The sequence below is a fragment of the Cetorhinus maximus genome, chromosome 19 (assembly GCF_964194155.1).
Source record: "Cetorhinus maximus chromosome 19, sCetMax3.hap1.1, whole genome shotgun sequence".
Classification (NCBI taxonomy): Eukaryota; Metazoa; Chordata; class Chondrichthyes; order Lamniformes; family Cetorhinidae; genus Cetorhinus; species Cetorhinus maximus.
Genome location: NC_135897.1, coordinates 59837765 through 59862053, shown reverse-complemented (window position 1 = coordinate 59862053; position 24289 = coordinate 59837765). Strand labels below are relative to the sequence as shown.

General features: G+C 43.1%; 1 protein-coding gene across 5 annotated transcripts in view; it reads left to right on the top strand.

The window, feature by feature from the left end:
- The window catches only part of xxylt1 (xyloside xylosyltransferase 1), a 158190-nt gene that overhangs the window by 87655 nt on the left and 46246 nt on the right, over positions 1-24289 (top strand). For all 5 annotated transcript variants that reach the window (XM_078563901.1, XM_078563899.1, XM_078563900.1 and 2 more), the window contains one exon: positions 7143-7275. In XM_078563901.1, the coding sequence (XP_078420027.1) occupies positions 7143-7275 (133 nt within the window). The remainder of the gene's footprint in view (positions 1-7142; positions 7276-24289) is intronic.

Here is a 24289-nt window from a genome sequence, read left to right as displayed (position 1 = left end):
TTGGTTCCACAATGTATTACTCCAGGAAACTCTGAAAAACATTCTACAAACTTATCTTTTGCTCCTATTACATTGCCTTTGTTATATGTGCCAATAATGTCTTGTTTAATGCTCTGTTCAACAGAATAACTACAGTAGGGGGCCTATAAACTACTCCAGTGTCTTCTGACTTTTTTGCTATTCCTAATCTCCATCCATGTTGGTTTCATTTCATGATCTTTTGAGCCAAGAACCTCCCTTGTTAATGTCCTTATGGCACCCTTTACTATCAGGCTACTCCTCCTTCGCCATCCTGTCTATTTGAAATATTGGGCCATAACCTCTGAGCTCCCCAGCATTGGATTTGGGGGTTTTCCCAAAGATATGCTGAGGAACTCCTCTCGCAACTTCAAAGATAAGGGTTTGCATGGCATTTGCCCAGAAGTGCAAACTTTTTCTGGGCAATTGTCTTGATCTGGGAACGATCTGAAGATGTGATTTTTAAATCACAACCTTTGGATGGTTCTGGCTGTGTTACACAAATAACCACCCTGAAAAAGTTAAAACAATTGAAACCTCTTCTAACTTCTGGGTAACTATATTGTAAAGACATAAACCAGCTCCCCCATAGTGCTCTCCCATACCCTTGACCCCCAGGGGGCTCTCCCCACACCCCCGACTCCCCATGGGATCCTTGACTCAACCAGACTGGACTGACCCCAGTCCAATCCCCAAACCCTTGGCTTCCCATGGGATCCCCTGACCCAACCAGGCTGGACTGACCCCAACCCAACTTCCCCACCTGGACCACGATAACTGGATCCTTCCCCTGCCACTCCAATGTGTGTGTCCAGCTGCAAGGACATCCTCTTAACCCTGGCACTGGGAAGGTAACACAACCTTTAGAGATTTTTAAATTCTAGAAGTTGCTTGACTGGGAGCCCATGTAGGTTGGCGAGTGCCATGGTGATTGGGGAATGGGACTTGGGGTGTAAGTTCGCTGCTTTGGGATATGAGAAAAAATTTTAACAGAAAAGGCACAGCCTTTTAATAGTAGTTGCAAAGATAATTTATGATCGAGATAGCAGTAAAGAAAGCAACAGAAGCAAAGAATATTGCCTAATCTATGGCACGAAAGAACTAAAAATATATCGTATGACATTGTTGCCTGTGAAGTACAATTATATTGATCAAAGATGTAAAATTTAAATATTTCACCCAAACTCGTGATCTTATTACAGCTAGTGTTGTTGTCTTATTTTGAGATTCTGCACTCCATGTACTGATAGTGCCACGTCATAAATCTGTCAGAAGTTTGAGATGCCAAGGCTTTGTTGCTGAGATGTTTGACTTATTCTTTCTCGGAGCTGAATTAACACTGATGGAACCTGTCATTGAAACTGAGGTTAAGAACATTTCCACTGATGAGCTGAGATGGAGTACAACACAAAGATCTTTCAATTTTGAATATGGAAGTTTGCCTTGCCCTGACCCCAAAAAGATGTTTGTGTGGAATGTGCAAATGTTTCTGGTCTAGAAAATAGAGCAATGAAAAACAACACCAGTGTGAGCAAGTGACAGTCTCAGACCGCAGAGCTCCAACGCACCCTCAACCTGCCCCCAGTCCTCAGATGAAGGAAGAGAAAGAGGCAGTCAAGACAGGAATTAAGCCCTCACCTGCACCCAGCCCCACACTACCTTGAAGCAATCCGCTTGGCCTCAGTACCGTGATGAATCTATTGGCCTGCTTCCCACAACCTCGCTCCACCTCACCGCCACGCTCCCTCCCCCACAACCGGCCCATGTTTCAGTAAATTTTGTACCAGAAAGTTGGGGTGATGAGTTTTGGGCTTGTTTTCAGACAGCACTATGCCCCAGGAACAGGGTTGCTCTTGACTCTGTCCCAGGGAGGGAGATCCTGAGCTGTCTCACGTAACCTGTTGTGTACATTGGACACTGTTGCTGTTGTTGGAGGCAGGGAGCCTGAGCTCATTTTTACATTCTGGCATAGACTAATGAGGTTTCCAGGAAACTTTGACATAACTTAAAATCAACAAAATTGGGTGGAATTTCAGATGCAAACACTGGGCTGCACTGCTACAGGAAATGCGACCCTGCAATGTGTTTACTTCCTGTTTAAGTTACAAAGCCTGTTTTCATGTCAGGGCTATTGTTCAGGTGTTAATTTTCCTGAAGCTGTTAGCCAGCTTTTGCTGGTTTTGTAGATTGATTTACAAGGTTATGAAATCAGTATCATGTGATAATTCTGTGCAGAATGGAGGGAGTAGTTATCTTCCAAGAATTTGGGTTAATATGGCATAAAAATGTTCAGAAATATACACTGGTATCGTCTTAATGAATTCCTCATATACAAGTATCCTTTTTTAAGTACTGAAATTGGCGTTGGTCTTTAAAATATGCAGATCTTTTGTTTCACTAGGTAAAGGAGAATTATTGTGGGGATAAATGCACCAATTACTAAGAATTATCATAGAAATGTCCAAAAAGGCTCTGCTTGAATTAGGGCTTAGGTTTTCTGTGAGAAATAGGCAGCATAGTTCTGGTTCCATTCTTACCCATCTAATGGGGACCTTCCATTGTCTCTAAATTGTCAGATGACTTGCCTGACATTGAATACTGAATGAGCAGAAATTTTTTCCAGTGAATTATTGGGAATACTGAAACAATTGTTTTTGGCCCCTACCACAAACTCTGTTCCCTTGCCACTTACTCCATCCCTCTTCCTGGCAATTGTCTGATACTGAACCCAGACGCTTCATAACCTTGGTGTCATGTTGAGATGAGCTTTCAATCACTAGCCTGTGCTGTTACTGAGGCTGCCCAACTTCGCCCATCTCTGCTCTTCTGCTGCTGAAACCTTCATCATCTATGCTTTTGCTACCTCCAGATTTGACCATTCCATCTCCCCGTCCGGCCTCCCATGTTCTACCTCACTAAACTTGAGGTCACCGAAAGCTCTGTTGCCTTTGACTTAACTTGCAACAAATTACTTTTACCCATCTCCCCTGTGCTCGCTGACCTACACAGGCTCCTGTTGAGTGTTCTGCACTTTTAAAATTCTCATCCTTGCTTTCAAATCCCTCCAGGGCCTGGCCCCTCCCTATCTCTAATCTCCTCCAGCCCTACAACCATCTGAGATATCTTCACTCTTTATAATTCTGGTCTCTTACACATCCCTGATTTTAATTGCTCCACTATTGTGGTCGCACTTTCAGCTGCCAAGGCACTAAGCTCGGGAATTCTCATCATTAATCTCTCCATCTCTTAGCCTCAAGATCCCCCTTTAAGATACTCAGTGAAACCCATGTCTTTGACTAAGCTTTTGGTCATCTTCCTGAATATGTTGCCTGGTGTTGTATTTTGTTTTATAATGCTCCTGTGAAGCGCCTCTGTTAAGATAGAGGTGCCATACAAATGCAAGTTGCTTTTATAAAATATTCCTACCTAGAAACTTTCACAGCATCCTAGAAACTCATGGCATGGAAGGAAGCCAGTTGGCTCGTTATGCTGTGCTGGCTCTTTGAAAAAGCAGTCATGCTTGATCAGCATTCCTGCTATTCCTTTTTAACCCTGTAAATTCTTCATCTTCAAATACTTGTCTAATTCCCTTTAAAAATTATTTATGGAATCAGCTTTTATCACTTTTTTAGATAGAGCATTCCAGATAACTGAGTGAAAAAAATTTCTCTTCAATTCCCCTTTAGATCATTTGCCAATTTTTGCCACTCATCAGAGGGAATAATAATATTTCTCTAACAAATGCCCCTATCATCTTGATTACCTCTTGACTTTCTCTGTTGTAATGAAATTACTCCTAACGTTTTTAACCTCTCCTCATAACTGAAGTCCCTAATATTTGGTAACATGTTGGTAAAACTCCTGTAAACCTCTCTAAGGCCTTTGCATCTTTCCTGAAATGTGGTGTCCAGCATTGTCCACAATATTCTAGCTGAGGCCTAACCAGTGATTATAAAATTCTAGACTCTTTTACCTGAATATTGTAACCAGAGGGCATCTATCAGGGGTAGAAAAGTACGGGAGTTGGAGGTTTTCAATGTTTGAGGCAAAGGGGGCAGAGATGTACCCAGTTCCTGTATCCATTTCCTGTTATTATGGGTCCAGAGGGCACCCAGAGGCAACTAACTAGCATTGGGCCTTAGGCTGGGACCTGGGAGCCTGAGGGAGCTGGATGACAAAGGTCACAAATGTAAATTTTGGTATTTCTTTCTCTCCTTAGTAAAATAGAAACCTTGTGGTCTCCAGGTCAGCAGTCAGGCCTGAAGCTGTGGTCACCTTTTGCCCTGCATTTTCTTTCTTTTAATTCATTCATGGGATGTGAATGTTGCTGGCAAGGCAACTTCCTGATTTTCACATTTTACTACACATGTGCTACAAAATTTAGTCCATAATCAGACTGTGCTGATAGACTCCCCATTATTCTCAACACAAAATCAAGGCCATTGAATTAATCACTGAAGAATGGCTGAATGGCCAGGAATGGCTGCAACATCATCTTTAACTAACAAGAATATGGTTTCATGACATAAGGCCATATTTCCTTGGGAACTGCATGAGCAAATTGAAGATTTTTTTTTTCTCTGGACAAGAACTCATTTCAAAAAAGATAATGGGGCCAAATTTCCTCCTCACCCCCTTCCCTGGTATCTGTTACTGGCTGACGTGGTTCACAAGAATGGTTCCAGGGATGGGAAACTTCAGCTATGCGGATAGATTGGAGAGGTTGGGACTGTTCTCCTTGGAGAGAAGAAGGCTAAGAGGAGATTTGATAGAGCTGCTCAAAATCATGAGGGGTCTGGACAGAGTAGATAGGGCTTAGCTGTTTCTGCTCGTAAAAGGATCAAGAACGAAAAGGCATGGATTTAAAGTGATTTACAAAAGAAACAAATGTGATGTGAGAAAAAAACTTTATTACACAACGAGTGGTTCGGGTCTGGAATGCACAACCTGGAAGTGTGGTGGAGGCATGTTCGATCGAGGCATTCAAGATGGTACTGGATGATTATTTGAATAGAAACAATGTGCAGGGGTATGGGGTAAAGGCAGGGCAATGGCATTAGGTCATAATGCTCATTTGGTGAGCCGGAGCAGACACGATGGGCCAAATGGCCTCCTGTGCCATTAAAATTCTGATTCTGTGATCTACAGTGTGATACCCGATCAGGTCAAGTTAAAAAGTGGTAAACTGGGCATTAACAAACCTGGCAGAGTCTTGTGTGAGGAACACCTCAGATGCTGAAGCAGCTCCTGTCTAAATGCAGCAAGCCCCAGACAACATTCAGTCTTGGGCTGATAAGTGGCATATATCAGCTGCACCATACAAGTGCCAGGTAATGTTCTCCAACAAGAGTGCATCTAATCATTTCCCTTTGACATTCAATGACATTACCATCACTGATATTCCCATCATCAATATCCTGGGTTTTACCATTGACCAGAAACTTAACTGGATCAGCCATATAAATACTGCTACAAGAGCAGGTCAGAAGCTGGGAATTCTGCGGCAAGTAACTCACCTCCAGACTCCATAAGGTCTCCATCACTTACAAGCACAAGTCAGGAGAGTGATGGAATGCTATTCTCTTGCCTGGATGAGTAGAGCTCCAACAACACTCGAAGCTCATTGCCATCTAGGACAAAGCAGTAAGCTTGATCAGTGCCCATCTCTTGCTGTCCGATTTGTCCTGCTTTTCCACACCCTATTCTATACTGGCATCTCATTGATTTACTTGGCATTCAAATAAATTTTACACTGTTGTGAGTTTATAGTACTTAGCCACTAGATACCTACTAAACACATCAGTTGAAGTTCCAGCTTGTCCATTCAAGTGTAAATGAATTTTTAATGGTATGATAAGTCCTCCTTGATACTGAAATTTGGCATTTTATGTGCGGAGCCTTATTCCTTCAGATTTTAATTATTGTCGGAGGTTTAAATCATTAAAATACAAAAAAATTGTATTTTACTTTTTATTTGTCTCTTTTTTTTTTCCTCTCCCTCTCTATCCCCCTCTCTCTTTTGCTTTGTGTACACGATTTTACATTAAATATTCATACCTGCACTTTCCTGGTTTAAACTATGCTTGTTTTGTCCATCGTCCTGATTGGTTGAGGAGCTGTTGTTTGCCATGTTTACACAGACCCCAGTTCCCCTGCAGAAGATGTCATACCCCATTTTGGGGACCTGATCACTAAATTACCTCTCAAAAGCTGACGAGAAACCTGGACAGGTGTAATGAACGTGAGCACCTGTTTGTTACTAACTGTAAAATCCCAGCCATTGTTGGAATAATCACTAGCAGTCAACCTAGAATGAGGTCTAACATGAAAGTACAAAATATTCGTATGCATTATACCAGTGCTTCTCAAATGTTTTCTCACTGTGACCCCGTTTTAATGCTTGAAAATTGGTGCAACCTCAAAGTGAGAGCAGGATGGGGGGTGGGGGGGGGAAGAGTTGTTGTTCAGGATGGGGATGTTGGGGCTGGGTGCAATGGTTTTGTCCACAACTGTTTTGAAGACACTGGGGCCTCGGAGCTGGAATCATGTGCATCTGTGCAATGGAGGCTTGGCGCCAACCCCAGGTCTATCCCTGCCAAAGTCTCCACTCGACAGTTGCCATTGCTGCCTCAGCTCACAACCCCGAATGATCATCCCGTGACCCCAATGGGCGCCACAACCAATGGTTTGGGAACTTCTGCCTTTTATTGTGTTCAAGCTATGTGATTTTTGAGTTTTAGTGAGGATTTGTAAGACGTGGGAATTGGGCACATCTTCTGACTGGCTCTAAGATTTGAGCCGAGCTCTGTTACAGGAAGTGGGTTACCACAATCAGATTTTATCTTTGGTCAGATAAATATTTAATGGTTCACTCATTAAAAACTGATGAAGAAAATAAACGTCACATTGTAAAATGTGGTACTGTAAAGCTTACTAATTCTTGCTAAATCTCCTGTTTTTCTTCCATCACTGTTTAGTTTTGTGGCTGTATGTGTAATTGACTAATTTGAACTTTTCTTTTCAAGAGACCTTCTGGTGCCTTTGAATGAACATAGGATATAATACATCCTGTCTATTCCCAGTGACCTATGTGTGACCTGATTTTTCCTCCTTTTGTTTTGCAGAAATGACTCGTATTGTGCAGTTGGACCTGGATTTGAAATACATGTCTAACATCAGGAGCCTGTTTGGGGAGTTTGAGAAATTCCAGCCAGGAGCTGTAATAGGGATCGCCAGAGAAATGCAGCCTGTTTACAGGTATTGAAATTGCTGCCATGTCCTTAAAAGCCTGGCTAGAAATTAAAATGAAGGTTTCAGACCCAAGAACTGATTGCTATGTATGATCTGTGGCATGGCCCTGACTGCCATTTTCAGTTTTATCTCTGACAACAAGCTTAGTTCTAAATGTGCCTCAAATGCTTTATGACTTGGGAGACGTGATTTCGCCACAAGGAGCCATGATTAGGGCTGTCATTTTCGATATTTCTTTCCAAACTAGGTTTGGCAACAATTTTATTATACTGACATTTGCTCGCTATCATTTTAATAGCTCAATATATTTTCATATATAATCGCACAAAGAATGAGCCAATTAGAAAGCAAAATTATAGCTTGAAAATTGTTATTAAAAATTATAGTTATTCAGTCACCGGTAATGAGTTATTGGAAACACCTCTGAACAAGGGCAATTAGGGATGGGTAATAAACGCTGGCCTAGCCAGCAATGCCCACATCCCGTAAATTAAAAAAAAACCTAAAGTTGTTTACCTTTTATTTGATGGTAATGTCTGTAGAAAAAAATGGATTAATAACTTAAGAATTAAATTAAGATATCAGCTGTACTTAAAGATATTGCGTGTGCATCTCAGTACTGTGGCAGCCAGTTTTTCAACTCCGAATGCTGTTTTGCTTCCAAAATGGGGCCCCCAGTGCATACCCACACTCTGGTGCTGGCTGCCCCAGGTGTCATTTTGCTGACAGCATTGGTGCGCACCGAGGGAGCGTCCACTAGAAGTATGCAGAGGAGGCAGATCATGACCTCAATCAGCATGTGATACTAATTTGACACCGAGAGCTCAGCACACCAACTGTGCCCTCACTTAACCGTGCAAAGCTGATCAGGAAGCACCAGAAAGGACCCCACCCGACCAATGCTAAATTTAAAGGGATTATTAACCGGTTACAGGTTGGTTGCTGATTGATATCTGTTGGCTCTTGCTGCAATTGTAGAAGAGTTTGGCACTTTCTAGAGTTCTTAAGTTTCTAGAATACAGGGAATGGTGTGGCTTCCGCTAAAGGACTTTGAACAGAATCCTTAGAAGTCAGACAAACTACTTGGCCCCAAACATGACTTTGCATCCCTCTTGGATAGAAGCATGATGGGGAGAATGATCAATGGTGATACAAAGCAGGGTAAGCTGTTGGAAGAGGGAGGAGGAGGGGAAAGAAGGGCTCTCAGCAAGAGGTTGTATCTGATCATGCTGTTCAGGGAATAATTCTACTTCAACTCTGAGGAACTGTGTCAGACATCTCTCCTTCACTGAGGACATCCTCATTAAATTCTGCAACCTGCTAAAGGCACAACTACGGCCTTAGAGCAGGTTGAGAATGGCATTGCCAATGGTTGTGAAGGTGACCAAGGCCATGAACTTTTACGTGTCTAGTTCTCTCCAGGCTAGAGCAGACATTATTTGCAACATTTCAACTATTTGCCATCCACTTTTGCATAAGGGAGGCCACTGAGACTCCTTATTCAAGAGAGCTAAATACATTTCATTCTGTTGCAGAGAGAAACAGGCAGAGTGAGCACACGGCTTTGCAAGGATTGTAGATTTTCCCATGGGGCAGTGTGTCATTGACTGCACGCAGGTCATTTTCTGAGCGCTGCATGTCAATGCTAAGATAACAACTGATGACACTAAATATGCCACAGGTGTGTGACATACAAACTAGGAGCAGGAGCAGGCTACTCAGCCCATCGAGCCTGCTCCGCCAGTCAATAAGATCATGGATAATCTGTTTGTTTTGAATTCAACATTCCCATCTACCCCGATAACCTTAGATTCTTGATAGGTAAGGGAATCAAGCTACCTCCACCTTAAAAATATTCAATGACCCCAGCTCCACAGCCTTCTGAGGCAGTGTTCAAAAGTTGCACAACCCTCAGAAAAAATTTCTCCTTATTTCTGTCCTAAAAGGGAAACTCCTAATTTTAAAACAGTGCCACCCCAACCCCCCCACCCAGTTCTGAACTCGTGCACAAGAAGAAACACCCTTTCCATATCCACCTTGTCAAGACCATTCTGGATCTTGTATACTTGTCACCCCTCACTCTTCTAAACTCCAGTGAAACAAGCCAAGTCTGTTTAACCTTTCCTCATAAGACAGCCTGCTCTTTCCAGGTACCAATCTAGTAAACCTCCTCTGAACCACTTCCAATGCATTTACATCCTTCCTTAAATAAGGAGAACAAAACTCTGCACACTATTCGAGGTGCGGTCTCACCAATGCCCTGTATAACTGAACCTTAACATCCTTACTTTTATGTTCAATTCCTCTCGTAATAACGGATAGCATTCCATTAGCCTGCTTAATTACTTGCTGCACCTGCATACTAACTTTTTGTTACTCATGTACTGGAATACATAGATCCCTCTGCACCTCAGAATTATGCAACCGTCCTCCACTTAAGTAATACTCTGCTTTTTTGTTCTTCCTGCCAAAGTGAACACTTCACATTTTCCCACGTTATATTCCATCTGCCAGATTTTTGCCCACTCGTTCAACCTATCTATATCCTTCTGCAACCTCCTTGTGTCCTCTTCACAACCTACTTTCCTACCTATCTTTGTATCATCTGCAAATTTAGCTACAATGTCTTCACTCCCCTCATCTAAGTCATTGATATAAATTGTAAAAAGTTGAGGCCCCAACACAGACCCCTGTGGGACTCCACTTGTCACATCCTGCCAATCAGAAAAAGACCCATTTATACATACTCCGTTTTCTACCAGCCAGCCAATCTTCTATCCATGCTAATATGCTACCCCCTACACCATGAGCTTTTATTTTCTGCCATAACCTTCGATGTGCCTTCAAATGCCTTCTGGAAACCCTAGTACAGCATGTTTACAGGCTCCCCTTTATCTGCAGCACATGTTACACCTTCAAGTAACTCTTAAATTGGTTAAACATTTTTTTTTATTCATTCATAGGATGTAGGTGTCATTGGCAGGGCCAGCATTTATTGTCCATCTCTAATTGCCCTTTACAAGGTGGTGGTGTGCTGCCGCCTTGAACCGCTGCAGTCCATATGGTGTAGGTACACCCACAGTGCTGTTAGGGAGGGGGTTCCCGAATTTTGACTCAGCAACAGTGAAGGAATGGCAATATATTTCCAAGTCAGGATGGTGACTGGCTTGGAAGGGAGCTTCTAGATGGTGCTGTTCCCACGTGTCTGCTGCCCTTGTTCTTCTGGATGGTAGTGGTCATGGGTTTGGAAGGTGCTGTTTTAGGAGGGTGGTGAATTCCTGGCAGTGCATCTTGTAGATGGTACAAACTGCTGCTACTGTGCATCGGTGGTGAAGGGTTTGTTTGTGGATGGAGTGCCAATCAAGCGGGCTGCTTTGTCCTGGATGCTATCAAGCTCCTTGAGTGTTGTTGGAGCTGCACTCATCCAGGCACGATAATTTCCCTTTCACAGCCATGCTGACTCTTCCCGATTTGCCTTGAGTTTCTCTAAGTGGCCAGCCATAACCATCTTGATGATCAATTCTAACATCTTCCCCACAGACATCAATTTAACCAGCCTGTAGTTTCCTGTTTTCTGCCTGCCTCTCTTGTGTTTGCTACTTTCCAGTCTGATGGAACCCTTTCAGAACCTAGGGAAGTTTGGAAAATGAACATCAATGCATCTACTACCTCCATTAGCCACCTCTTTTAAGACCCTCGGATGAAGTCCATCTTGACCTGGAGACTTGTCAGCCTGCAGCTCTTTCAGCTTGCTCAGTACTGCTTCTCTAGTGATTGTGACCACGACAACTGGACCCTCTCCCTCCCACTGCAAATCCCTCTCCAGCCCTGAGCTGATATCCCGAACGCTATCACCGGGCAGGCAACTGAGCCGTCTGGACTCTCGCTCTTTGCTCCAGAGAACAGTGTCAATACCCCTCACTATACTATCCCCTACTACCACTACATTCCTGTTTGCTCTGCCCACTTGAACGGCTTCCTGTACCGTGGTACCATGGCCAGCCTGCTCATCCACCTTTCAGATCTTGCTTTCCCCCACACAGGTTGAGAGAACCTCAAACCTGTTGGACAATTGCAAAATCTGAGGTTCCTTCACTACTGTCTGCTCAGTCCCTTTAACTGCCTCAATAATGGTTATATCCTCCTGTCCCTCACTGCTTACCAAAACAGATGACCCCATTCTAAGAGGGATGACCACCTTCTGGAACAAAGTGTCCAACTATTTCTCCCCCTCCCTGATGTTGCGCAGTGTCTGCAGTTCGGCTTCCAGATCAATAAACCTGATCCAGAATTCAATTAATGCTGAAACAGGCACAATGCGTGTAGGTGTTCTTTCTGTCTGTAAAGAACAGGGCCCTGTGTACTAATATATGTAGCTTCCAGTACACGGAAATGTGCCACACTGTGAGCCTGACTGACAATCTTAAATTGGTTGTCAGCGTAATTCTTAGCACATTGTGGATTATTTGTTAAATGTTGTCCAATCGTGGAATCACATCTAATGTTGGACACTTTTGAGTATTGTAAAAACAGGCTGGTTGGGTATGGTCTGTATCTTGCCTGTTGCGAACAACAGAAGGGACATGCTGTTTGATACGATCCGTTGTGGCTGTTTCAGCTAAACAAAATAAGTGACAGCCATTTGCTGGTTCATTCCCCAGGGGAATGTTTTGATCAATCAGTCAAGTTGCCTTGTTTAAATTTCAAACAATACTGGGCAGTTAACTGTCAGTCAGCATCAACTGGTGCATTCTCCATGGCAACCCCTCTACCAATCAGAGTCCACTTGCCAACCAAGCAGCACACTCTTCTCATGCTGTATAAATTTGTTGTTTTCCAGGAAAATAATCTAGCACAATGTCTAAGTATGCTTGGAATTGAAAACCAAGTTCTATATTCGATTTGACGATTAAAATAGCTGCTTCCAAATTTAAATCAGAAAATAAAGTGTCAGCTTCTCTGAAAGGGAATGGTATCTGTGTGATAATGTGCCCATGATGAAGGAACAAGGACATACAAGCAACTACTTTGCATTCAGGTGTTTAGATTAAATTTCAATCATACAGATATGGATTAAGTTGGAAGTTTCAGTCGGGTGTATATATAAAGAAAGACTTACATTTATATAACATATTTTATAACATCAGAACGCCCCAAAATGCTTTATGGCCCATGAAGTACTTTTCAACTGTAAGTCGCAGCTCTATGGTAAAAAAAATACAGCAGCCAATTTGTGCACAAAGTTCCCACAAACAACTGATAATGACCAAGTATTCTGTTTTGTGACACTGGTTGAGGGATAACTCCCCTATTCTTCTCTGAGATAGTGCCGTGAGACCTGGAAGGGCAGAAGGGGTCTCCGTTTAACACTTCATCTGAAATACAGCACCTCTGACAGTGCAGCATTCCCTCAGTACTACATTAGACTGTTAGTGTTGTAGGGTGGCCGAGTTGCAGTATTAATGATAGAGTCGATCTGCAGACACTTCTTGGGTGGTAACATTAAGTTCATTTACAATATGCTCAGCAGCAACTATACATGTGCTTTCGATTCCAACTCTATCTCTACACAGACTTCTGCGGTAGCCCACTGTATTCTCCTATTCGTTACTATAGATCAGATTAAGTATTATTCTTAAAGGTACATTGCACACTAAATAAAACCATAATTACTACCTGTTAAGATTCTTTCAGAACTATTATTGAATTAGGTTCCACAATATAGTGCTCAATATTTAAAAGTTGGAATATTCCAGCAGTGCAAGTAACATAATCAATGTGTGATGATGGACTGGCAGTAGACTAATCTGACTTTATTGGGTGACTTGAAGCCAAGAACAAAATATTTTGCCTAAAGCAGGAAAAGCAATTTATTTTCTAACATGCAAATTAGGACTGAGAATTGTTCAAAATGTGACTGATTTATGGCCTTGATATTTTCTCCCTTACGATGGGCAGGAGCTGGGTTGGAGAGAGTGGGGGAGGTTAATAAGTGAGATCCATGAAACTTGCTCCCAATGTACTGAACATGTGGCTACAGCCGTTTTTACATGGCAGAAATCGAAGCATCTGAGTGTCCCATCAGCGAACAATTATGAACATTTAAATCAGGCTCCAACAGTGCAATTGGAGGCTTGATTTGAAATTAATCAATGCTGCAAGTGTTTTCAAGGTGGTCTGGAAACTCGCCAGTGAAAGGGAAGTGAGATTGCCAGATCCCCAAAGTAAGTCACTATTTCAGCACTCCTTGTGGTCCAGGAGGAGCAGGAATATTCTCTCACGGACCTGCAAGGAAACCTTCAGCCTCCCCTAACCCCCATCTCCAATCACCCCACTCATTTCCTCCAGATTTCTTCCTGATTACCTTTCTTACAGTGCCAGCCTTCCCCTTGGCCTCAGGATTATCAACCATCTCCCTCTGCGATTGCTGATCCTATCACCCCCCCCACCCCATCTCCCCCGGCACAAATGCTGAGGGCTATGTCCATGGGCCTCCAGCTGCGACCTCCTGCCACTAGTGTTTCCTCACACCCGCCAGCCAGGCTCTCCATTTGTCTGAGGCCTGTGAGGAAGTCTTAGCTACAATATGTTCATCTTCACATCTCCGGCTGTTTTCGACCCCCCCCCCCCCTCCCCCCGCATTCTAATTAATTCCACTCCACTGCTCTTTCTCCGTTGCTCTGCACAATTTTCCTCTTCAAGTATGTATCTAATTCCCTTTCAAAAGTTATGATTGAACCTATTTCCACCGCCCTTTCAGGCAGTGCATTCCAGATAATGACAACTGGCTATGTAAAAATAATTCTCCTCATCTGCCTTCATCTTGATGTTGATAATGATGGTGGTAGGAGGGCGGGAAAGGGAAGATAAAAGAAACTAAAGTGAATCTTTGGGCTAAAAGCCAGCACTTGTTTTGGATAAGTGAGGGGGTGTTCTCAGAAAAGGTTTCTTGTGTGAGTATAAAATATTGTTTTCATATATGTTAAAATTTAGAAATGCCATTACTTAATGTAATAATTTATATAACCAGCCTTTCACAAGCCCACAGCAAATGTGGCAGAAATTGCCAAAAACGTAGTATCAGCTATTCTGTAGGAAAGGTGACTTTGTAATACTGGGCATATGATGAAATATAAAGTTCAAAATCTGCAGTGTAGTGTATAAAGGAGCACTAAAAAGGTGTCCTGAATAAATTGTACTTGGTTGACATGGTGTGTGACTGAGTCAGGTGAAAGAAAACTGAATGAAATACAGAGAATAGAAAGTAACGAGCAGTAATGCAGAATTCTGCAAAATGAATGAAAAGTAAGACGATTACTGGAGTGAAGCATTAGCTGCTGAGCTAACAAATTGCTTAGTCACCATGATTAACGTAATATCTTCCTTTACTTTCTCACTGTCTCACTTTAATTACCTGCATTGCTTTAAACATACTATTTTATCAAGCTTAGTATCATTGGCACCTGCTTCAATCGTTAAGAAAATAATTGTCTGTGAAACACCTATAAAAGTTGACAAGTGTTCTAAGTATGAATTATTTGAAGAAAGATGGTATCAAATATACTGGTAGATTTTGGCTACAGTTAAATGTAAATGAGCTTCGTGGACTTTGTTTTGCTGGTTTTGATTTAATACACTACTTTAACTTTAAAGATTTCCCACATCTAGGGACACATGAGGCAGACAAAGCACTTGCTTATGTCTGTTTTCCGTAGTTTCTTTTGCTGGAACAAATTGCTAGCCTGAAGCCAAGGGCTGTAGCTTGAGTGGTGCCACTCTGCATCAAGCATAGTTGACCAGGAGTCTCTCCCGCTCTTATTGTATGCCATTAGCGTGTGTTGGAAGGATTTGCACCCGTGACATAGAGTCATAGAGGTCCACAGCACAGAAAAAGACCCTGTGGCCCATCGAACCTGTCCCGGTCAAACAAGTACCTAACTATTCTAAACAAAAACAAAAATACCTGGAAAAATTCAGCAGCTCTGGCAGCATCTGTGGAGAGGAGCACAGTTAATGTTTCGAGTCCGAATGACCCTTCAACAGAACTAAGTAAAAATAGAAGAGAGGTGAAATATAAGCTGGTTTAAGGGGGGGTGGAGCTGGATAGAGGGCCAGTGGAGATAACCAAAAGATGTCACAGACAGAAGGACAAAGAGGTGTTGAAGGTGGTGATATCTATTCTAATCCTATTTTCCAGCACTAGGCCCTATAGCCTTGTATGCCATGGCATCGCAAGTGCACATCCAAACACTTAAATGTTATGAGGGTTTCTGACTCCACCATCCTTTCAGGCAGTGTGTTCCAGATTCCCACCACTCTCTGGGTGAAAAAATTCTTCCTCACATCCCTCCTAAACCTTCTGCCCCTTACCTTAAATCTATGCCCCCTGGTTATTGATCCCTCCACCAAGGGGAAAAGTTCCTTCCTGTCTGCACTATCTATGCCCTTCATAAAGTTATACATCTCAATCATGTCCCCCCTCAATCTTCTCTGCCCCAGGGAAAATAACCCCAGTCTATCCAATCTCTCCTCATAACTAAAACTTTCCAGCCCAGGCAACATCCTGTAAATCTCCTCTGCACTCTCTCTAGTGCAATCACGTCCTTCCTATAATGCAGAACTGCACGCAATACTCTACTTGTGGCCTAACCTGCATTTTATACTGTTCCAGCAGAACCTCCCTGCTCTTATATCCTATGCCTCGGCTAATAGAGGTAAGTATCCCATATGCCTTCTTAACCACCTTATCTACCTGTCCCGCTGCCTTAAGGGACCAGTGATCATGCACACTAAGGTCCCTCTGATTCTCGGTACTTCCCAGGGTCCTGCCATTCATCGTGTATTCCTGTGCCTTGTTTGTCCTGCGCAAGTGCATCACCTCACTTTTCCAGATTAAATTACATTTGTTACTGATCAGCCCATCTGACCAGCCCATCTATATCTTCCTGTAATCTAAGGCTATCCTCCTCCAGATTTACCACCCCACCAATTTTTGTGTCATCCACGAACTTACTGATCAACCCTCCTACATTCAAGTCTAAATTGTTTATATATACTACAAACAGCAAGGGACCCAACACTGATCCCTGTGGAACCCCACTGGACACAGGCATCCAGTCACAAAAACACTCCTCGACCATCACCCTCTGCTTCCTGCCTCTCAGCCAATTCTGGATCCAATTTGCCAAATTGCCTTGGATCCCATGGGCTCTTACCTTTGATATCAGTCTCCCATGCGGCACCTTATCAAAAGCCTTGCTGAAGTCCAAGTAGACTACGTCTAATGCATTGCCCTCATCTACACATCTGGTCACCTCTTCGAAAAATTCAATCAAATTGGTCAGACATGACTCCCCTTAACAAAACCATGCTGACTGTCCTTGATTAATCCCTGCCTCTCCAAGTGTAGATTAATTCTGTCCCTCAGAATTGCTTCCAATTGTTTCCCTACCACTGAGGTTCGACTGGCTGGCTTGTAGTTCCCTGGTTTATCCCTTCTTCCCTTCTTGAATAACGATACCAAATTGGCTGTCCTCCAGTCCTCTGGCACCTCTCCTGTGGCCAGAGAGGTATTGAAAATTATTGCCAGTGCTCCTGCTATCTCCTCCCTTGCCCCATTCAACAGCCTGGGATACATTTCATCTGGGCCTGGAGATTTATCTACTTTTAAGCCTGCCAGACCACTTAGAAGTGGTCTCTTTCCTTTCTCCTCCCTTTCTATGCTAATTTCTTTAATTATATCACAGTCCTTCTGCCTGATTTCTATACCCACGACCTCCCTCTCACTTGTGAACACCGACACAAAGTATTCATTTAGAACCCTACCTACGTCTTCCGGCTCCACACACAAATTACCACTATGGTCTTAACGGGCCCTACTCTTTCCCTAGTTATCCTCTTAATCTTAATGTATTTGTAAAATAACTTTAGATTTTCCTTTATTCCACCTGCCAATGTTTTTTCATGTCCCCTTTTTGCTCTGTTAACTTTCTTTTCATTCTATACTCCTCTAAGGCATCCGCTGTTTTGAGCCCTCAGTATCTGCCATAAGCCTCCCTTTTTCTCTTTACCCAATGCTGTATATCCCTCAACATCCATGGTTCCCTGGATTTGTTGGTCCCACCCTTTGCCTTTGCTAGAACATGTTGGCCCTGTACTCTCCCTATTTTCTTCTTGAATAAGTCCAATTGCTCTGACGCAAATTTACCTAAAAGTAGCTGCTCCTAGTCCACTGTGGCCAAATCATATTTGATCTTATTAAAATTGGCCTTCCCCCAATTTAGAACTCTGATTTCTGGCCCACCCTTGTCCTTTTCCAAAACAACCTTGAATCTAACAGAGTTATGATCACTATCTGCAAAATGCTCCCCCAACTCTACCACTTCATTTCCTAAAATTAAGTCTAGGACCGCCCCCTCTCTTGTAGGACCTTCTACGTACTGGCTTAAAAAGCTTTCCTGGGTGCATTTTCACAATTTTGCTCCCTCTAAACCTATCACACTATGACTAACCCAGTTAATGTTGGGGAAGTTGAAATCCCCCACCATTACTACCCTATTATTCTTACACTTCTCTGAAATTTGCCTACATATCTGCTCTTCTATTTCTCTCTGACTGTTTGGGGGCCTGTAGTACACTCCCAGCAATGTGATTGCTCCTTATTTTTAGGGTCTACCCATATGGCTTCATTTGAGTAGCCTTCAAAGACGTCATCCCTCCTTACTGCTGTAATTGATCCCTTGATCAATATTGCGATACCCCCTCCTCTTTTACCTCCTTCCCTGTCCCGCCTGAAGACCCTATGTCCTGGAATATTGAGCTGCCAATCCTGCCCCTCTCTCAACCATGGGAAGAATTTTGCTTTCATCGGGGGGGAGTGCAGGAGCGGGCGCAGGCGGGCGCGCCTCCGATTGCCGCCATTTTACGTGGGCGGGCCAATTAAGGCCCACCCAGCTTGATGTCTGCCAGGAAGCGCTATGTGCTCCCTGTGCGGGCGGGGGGTGATTCCCTCAGCCGAGAATGCGCTGTTTCGCGCATGTGCGCAAAAGAGCACACTCATCTCCCTGAGGCTTGGTGCTGCCTCATGGAGATCGGTGCCAAATTTAAAAATGATGAAGGGGCAAAAATAAAATTTCCCTGACATGTCCCCTCCTGTCACACTGTCACATGAGTTGGGACATGTCCATCACTTTAACGCGTGCATTTATTAAAATTTTTTAACACCATCATGAAACCTCATCCCGCCCGTGGATGAGGTTTCATGCTTTTTCTGAAGCCTGCCATCCTTAAGGTCGGTCGGGCAGGTCCATTAAATTATCTCAATTAGATTTTAAATGACCTCAATAGGCTGTTGACAGGTCGGCAGGCGCACAGCTGATTCGGCTGCGTGCCCGCTGACCTGAAAATTGAAATGACGCGGGGTGACGTTGGGATTTCCGCCCAGTGTCATTCCGCGTCGGTGAGCGGTTCCCACCCCCCGCTCGCCGCCCCAAAGATCCTGGCCCATGTTATTGCTGTCACAGAGACATCATACTTCCATGTGTTAATTTGTGCCCTCAACTCATCTGCCTTATTTGTCAGACTCCTTGCATTAAAATAAATACCATTCAACTTTGCCAAACTCCCTTGTGCCTTAACTGGCCTATAATTTCTATGCCTTCCAGACTCACTTGCCCTCTCTTCTAATTTTGGCTGTGCATCTCCCCCTGCTGAACCTCATCTCAGGATCCCGTCCTCTGCCACGTTTGTTTAAACCCTCCCCAACAGCACCAGCAAACCTCCCCGCAAGGATGTTGGTTCCATTCCAGTTCAGGTGCAACCCTTCCGCCTTGTACAGGTCCCACCGCCCCTAGAAATGGTCCCAATGTCCCAGAAACCTAAAGCCCTCCCTCCTGCACCATCTCTCTAGCTGCGCATTCACCTTGGACTAACCTCCTATTTCTGTACTCACTAGCGTGTGGCATCAGAAGTAATCCAGAGATTACTACCTTTTGAGGTTCTGTTTTTTAATCTGGTTCGGGGACAAAGACGCTTCTCACTGCACCACAAGACCTTCTATATACTACTTCATTTGGTAGATAAATATTTTAAAGCTCCCTTTTGCTCTGCGCATAAAGTCTCTGCTAATTTCAGCATGTAAATTATATAAAACACAAGACTTATCTTTCAGCTTTGCATGACTCCTGGCCTCCTAATTGCCTCCAGGCCACTGAAATTTTTCTACGTTTTAGTTTAATTGCATTAAGTTCTTTATTCAATACTTTAGGAACTCTTCTGCTTCATTACAATGAAGGCTTGCATTGCCTCATTCAGCATCTGCATACTATTGTTAAACTAATTTCATTCATGTTAATTTTTTGGTAGATTGTCAAATGCTGTTTCTCAAAGGTATAGTTACAAACTGGCTTGACGGCCTTCATGAAGTTGTTAGCAAACCCCCCTCTCTTTCCACTACTCAACTGTAATCAGTGGAAGGTTGAGTAGAAAAGAGTTTATTTAGAAATGATAACTTCAGAAGTAGCTGTTCACCAAATTTGAATCTTGGTATCACATTTTCTGATCATTCAATACAAGTATACAAATACTAAAAGTAGTGTTTCTACAAGATGCCACCTTATGCCAGACTTAAGAGGTGTAAACTGACGTAAGCCTCTATAAAAGGCCCAAAATCGAATATCCTCTAACTCGTATTGTCTTTCACTTTTCACAGGAAAAGTATAGGGGGAGTGCTTGTATTACATAGTCCTATCCATGTATATTTAACAACAAAAAAAAATCTCTCCATAGAAAGGGATATTTTTAATCCAATGAATTGTTTTTCCTGACATGGAGGCCACATTCCACACTCAGTTGGTGTCACCACAGCAGGGCAAACCACATCTTTTTAAAAAATTTATTCATTCATGGGATGTAGACATCGCTGGCTAGGCCAGCATTTATTTGCCCATCCCTAATTGCCTTTGAGAAGGTGGTACTGAGCCGCTGCCTTGAACTGCTGCAGTCCATGTGGTGTATGTACACCCACAGTGCTGTTAGGAAAGGAGTTCCAGGATTTTAACCCAGCGACAGTGAACAACAATATAGTTCCAAGTCAGGATGGTGTGTGGCTTGGAAAGGAACTTCAGGTGGTGATGTTCCCATGCATCTGCTGTCCTTGTCTTTCTAGGTGTTAAAAGTTGCAGGTTTGGAAGGTGCTGTCCCAAGGAACCTTGGTGAGTTGCTGAAGTGCATCTTGTAGATGGTACATACTGTTGCTACTGTGCGCCGGTGGTGGATGGGGCATCAGTCAAATGGGTTGCTTTATCTTGGATGGTGTTGAGGTTGTTGGAGCTGCACTCATCCAGGCAAGTGGAGGGTATTCCATCACACTTCTGACTTGTGCCTTGTAGTGGTCAGGAACTGAATTACTCATCACAGAGTTCCTAGTCTCTGACGACTACCAACCCCCCCTCCACCTGCCAGATGTTAGGAAGGAGGAAGTTGCAGGGTCAACAGCACTGGGTGTGCCATTGCCATTTCCAGTGCCTAGGTCAATTCCAGGTGGTCTGTCTGGTTTGATTTCTTTGTGACTTTGTAGCAGATACAATTGAGTCACATTTAAATCAGTCCGGGTAATCTGTCAGGACAGCAGTGACATTAATGAGCCAGATGGATTTTTATGATGATTGATAGCTTCACAGTCACCATTACTGAGACTAGCTTTTTTTTTAAATTCCAGATTTTATTAATTGAATTTAAGTTCCACCAGCTGCTGTGGTGGGATTTGAGTCCCAGTCCCCAGAGCATCATCTCTGGATTATTAATCTAGTGATATTACCACTACGCCAGTGCCTCCTTCTGGATCTATCCTTGATTATCTCTATGGCTGAATACAGAGTGGCCGTTTCAGATCAAATCAAATTGGGAAACGTTATTTTGGGGTAGTATGTCCAAATGGTCCTAACATATCCCAAACAAAAATAAAATTATTTTTATTTTTATTTTTGTTTTGGATTTCCAGCATCTGCAGTTTTTTGCTTTTAACTAACACATCCCACCTTGGCTGCCTCTGGGCCAGCCTCCAAGTCATGTGAAGTATGGACTTCCACACTGGTGCCTGGAGCTGCTCAAAGACAAATGGACAGTGCCTGTAATTCACCCTAACCCACTGAGATGGAATGATCCAAAATGTGGGTTCCCACCTGAGAAAGGATGATTGATTAAACTGAAGAAGCTTCTCCTTTAAACATACTTATTCAGCAACAAAATTGATGAATCGCTTCTCTTCTTTCCCTCCACACTCCCTCCCCCCCACCCCCATTCAGCATTCCCTTCTTCACTGACCCCAGCAGTATGGTTCAGTCTTATTGACCACACACACTCTCTAGTACTTGAGCCATTCTTGCTCTACAAGGAACAGTGATTAATATCGGCAGGTTGTTCAACTGTGAAGCGTACAGTTTACAATATTAGTCAACAGCTAAAGATCAGGAGCCTGAGCCTCTGCAATCCCGCCCTCCCCCACTTCCCTTACATTGAGATATTAAGGCCCTGCACCCCCCTACCCGCAAGTGCCATGAATTGCTGCTCTGCCTATCATTGCATAATCCATGGAGACTAAGTCTACGGCCTTCCTGGTATGATTGCATAGTAATGGTAGCACTTTTACCAAATGGAGTGTCATTTGGGGAGCTGTTTTCTCATGATCATTGTTCCTAAAGCATTCAACAGAGGGAGCAGTTACATTGCAGAATGCATATAACATTTCCACTGTAATTACTGTTTCAAACCATGCTCTTTTAGATTTTCTAAAGTATATGATCCAATTTTTCATCCTGAACTTCCAACTTGCTGGCTGTCTACAGAAATTCAAATTCCTTTTTGAAAATGTCATATCATTAAGAACATTAACCCAAAATTACTTTTTGCAGTATTACACAAGCTACTGCACCGTCACAGAAACTATTATCTTGTTTATCTCCAAGCTTTTCTTAATTGAATGCTGCCTAGAGGGTTGCTTCTCCATGATAAGTTTGCCAATGTCTATTTTGGGTCATTGTGACTGCAATGAAGTGGCCTTCTGTTTTTATGGATTATTTGGCCTCATGCTGTTAATGGTCCGCTCTCCAACCTAAGCCTTCAATCTGTCTGTGTGCTGTGTACTGCAGCTGTTTCCTTGTGCGCTAGAACCTTAGTTTTTGTTTGACTGTATTTTTCCCTTTGTGGAAAATATAATTGCAACGTTTATAACAGTTGTACTTACCATAACGAGATAAACATAACCTGTGCTATGCTGCGTGGAGAACCGACATTCATGCAGCATGTTCAATAAAAACAGGATTATAGTTTGCCCCTTCTGAAGGTGCTGGCTCTTTCTGGATTCCATGGTTCTGGCAACTTTCCAGTATGCGCTATTAGTGAGCCGAGGCAGTGTGTCAGGAGGCTAGTTGACAGTGGAAGGCATCTCAGCCACAGAGCAAAACAAAGCTGACGGAACAGGTGGAAAGAGAAACTTGGTGCCATATGGAGTGGGCAGGGGATTTGAACAAACAGAAATTTGGAATCATCAGAGACGGAGGTTCAAAAAGGGATGATAAATCTGGACTCATTGTACCTTGAGATATTTGAACACAAGGATAGATTAGTTGAAGAAGAATAAAATGGGGAACAGTAGACACGTGAGAAAGTCAAAGAGGAAAGAAATAAAACTGTTCAACCCATCAATCTCAATCCTTTCACAGTGTGCAAAGTAGTCTATCATGCATTTTATTCAACTCACTGATTGAGGAACAGTTCTGAGCTCCTTCCCCCCCCCCCAAGTGAAACTGAGAAAAATTCCAGAACATTGATCCAACGACATTTCCCACATTGTGCATCCCTGATTATTCACTTTTCTTGCAATAATAGTTTCAAGCTTCCAGGAGTGGAGGAACCCCAATATTCTGCAGAGGTTATAATCATCTCTCCTTGTTTTTTTTTTTGAAAAATATACTTTATTCGTAAAATATCTGGAAGAACATTACAAAACATTTTTAAATCGCCATCACAAAGTGCAATCGAATTCAAATTTTTACACATGGATCATGAGATGCTTCAATACAATCAATGAATATTATAATTGTTTCAATATGGTCATTACAGTCAGTCAGACAGTACAATGGTATTGGAGTTATCAACATGCATCATGTTGCACTCTGAGGTGCTTCAATACAATTATAATACAATTAGTATTCACTGCATGCATTCATTGTGAGCTGTACAGCCCGCGGGGTCTATATCTTTCCCAGCCCCTCGGTGCGCTGTGGCAGAAAGGTCTCAGACAGCAACAAATCTTCCCTCCTTGTAGTTCTTTTTTTTTGAAAAATATACTTTATTCATAAAATATCTGGAGGAACATTCCAAACCATTTCAAAATCACCATCACAAACGTACAATCAGGTTCAACTTTTGCAACATGTATCACGAGGTGCATCAATAAAATCAATGAATATTACAATCATTTGCAGACATTCATTTTGAGCTGTATAGCCCGAGGGGCTTTCAACAGTTCCCAGCCCCTCAGTGCGCTATGGCAGAAAGGTCGTAGACAGTGACCCTTCCCCATTGCGCCTTTGCGGTGGCTGCCCCAAGCTTAGTGCGTCGCTCAGCACGTGGTCCTGGACTTTGGAATGTGCCAATCTGCAAGATTCGGTCAGGGACAACTCTTTACGCTGGAAGACCAACAAGTTTCGGGCAGACCAAAGAGCGTCTTTCACCGAGTTGATGATCCTCCAGCTGCAGTTGATGTTTGTCTCGGTGTGTGTCCCTGGGAATAGCCCGTAGAGCACAGAGTCCTGTGTCACAGAACTGCTTGGGATGAACTTCGACAGAAACCACTGCATCTCTCTCCAGACCTTCTTTGCAAAGGCACAATCCACAAGGAGGTGAACAACGGTCTCGTCCCCACCACAGCCACCTCGAGGGCAACGTGCAGAGTGGGCGAGACTCCTGGCGTGTTGGAAGGATCTGACAGGGAGGGCCTTTCTCACCACCAGCCAAGCTA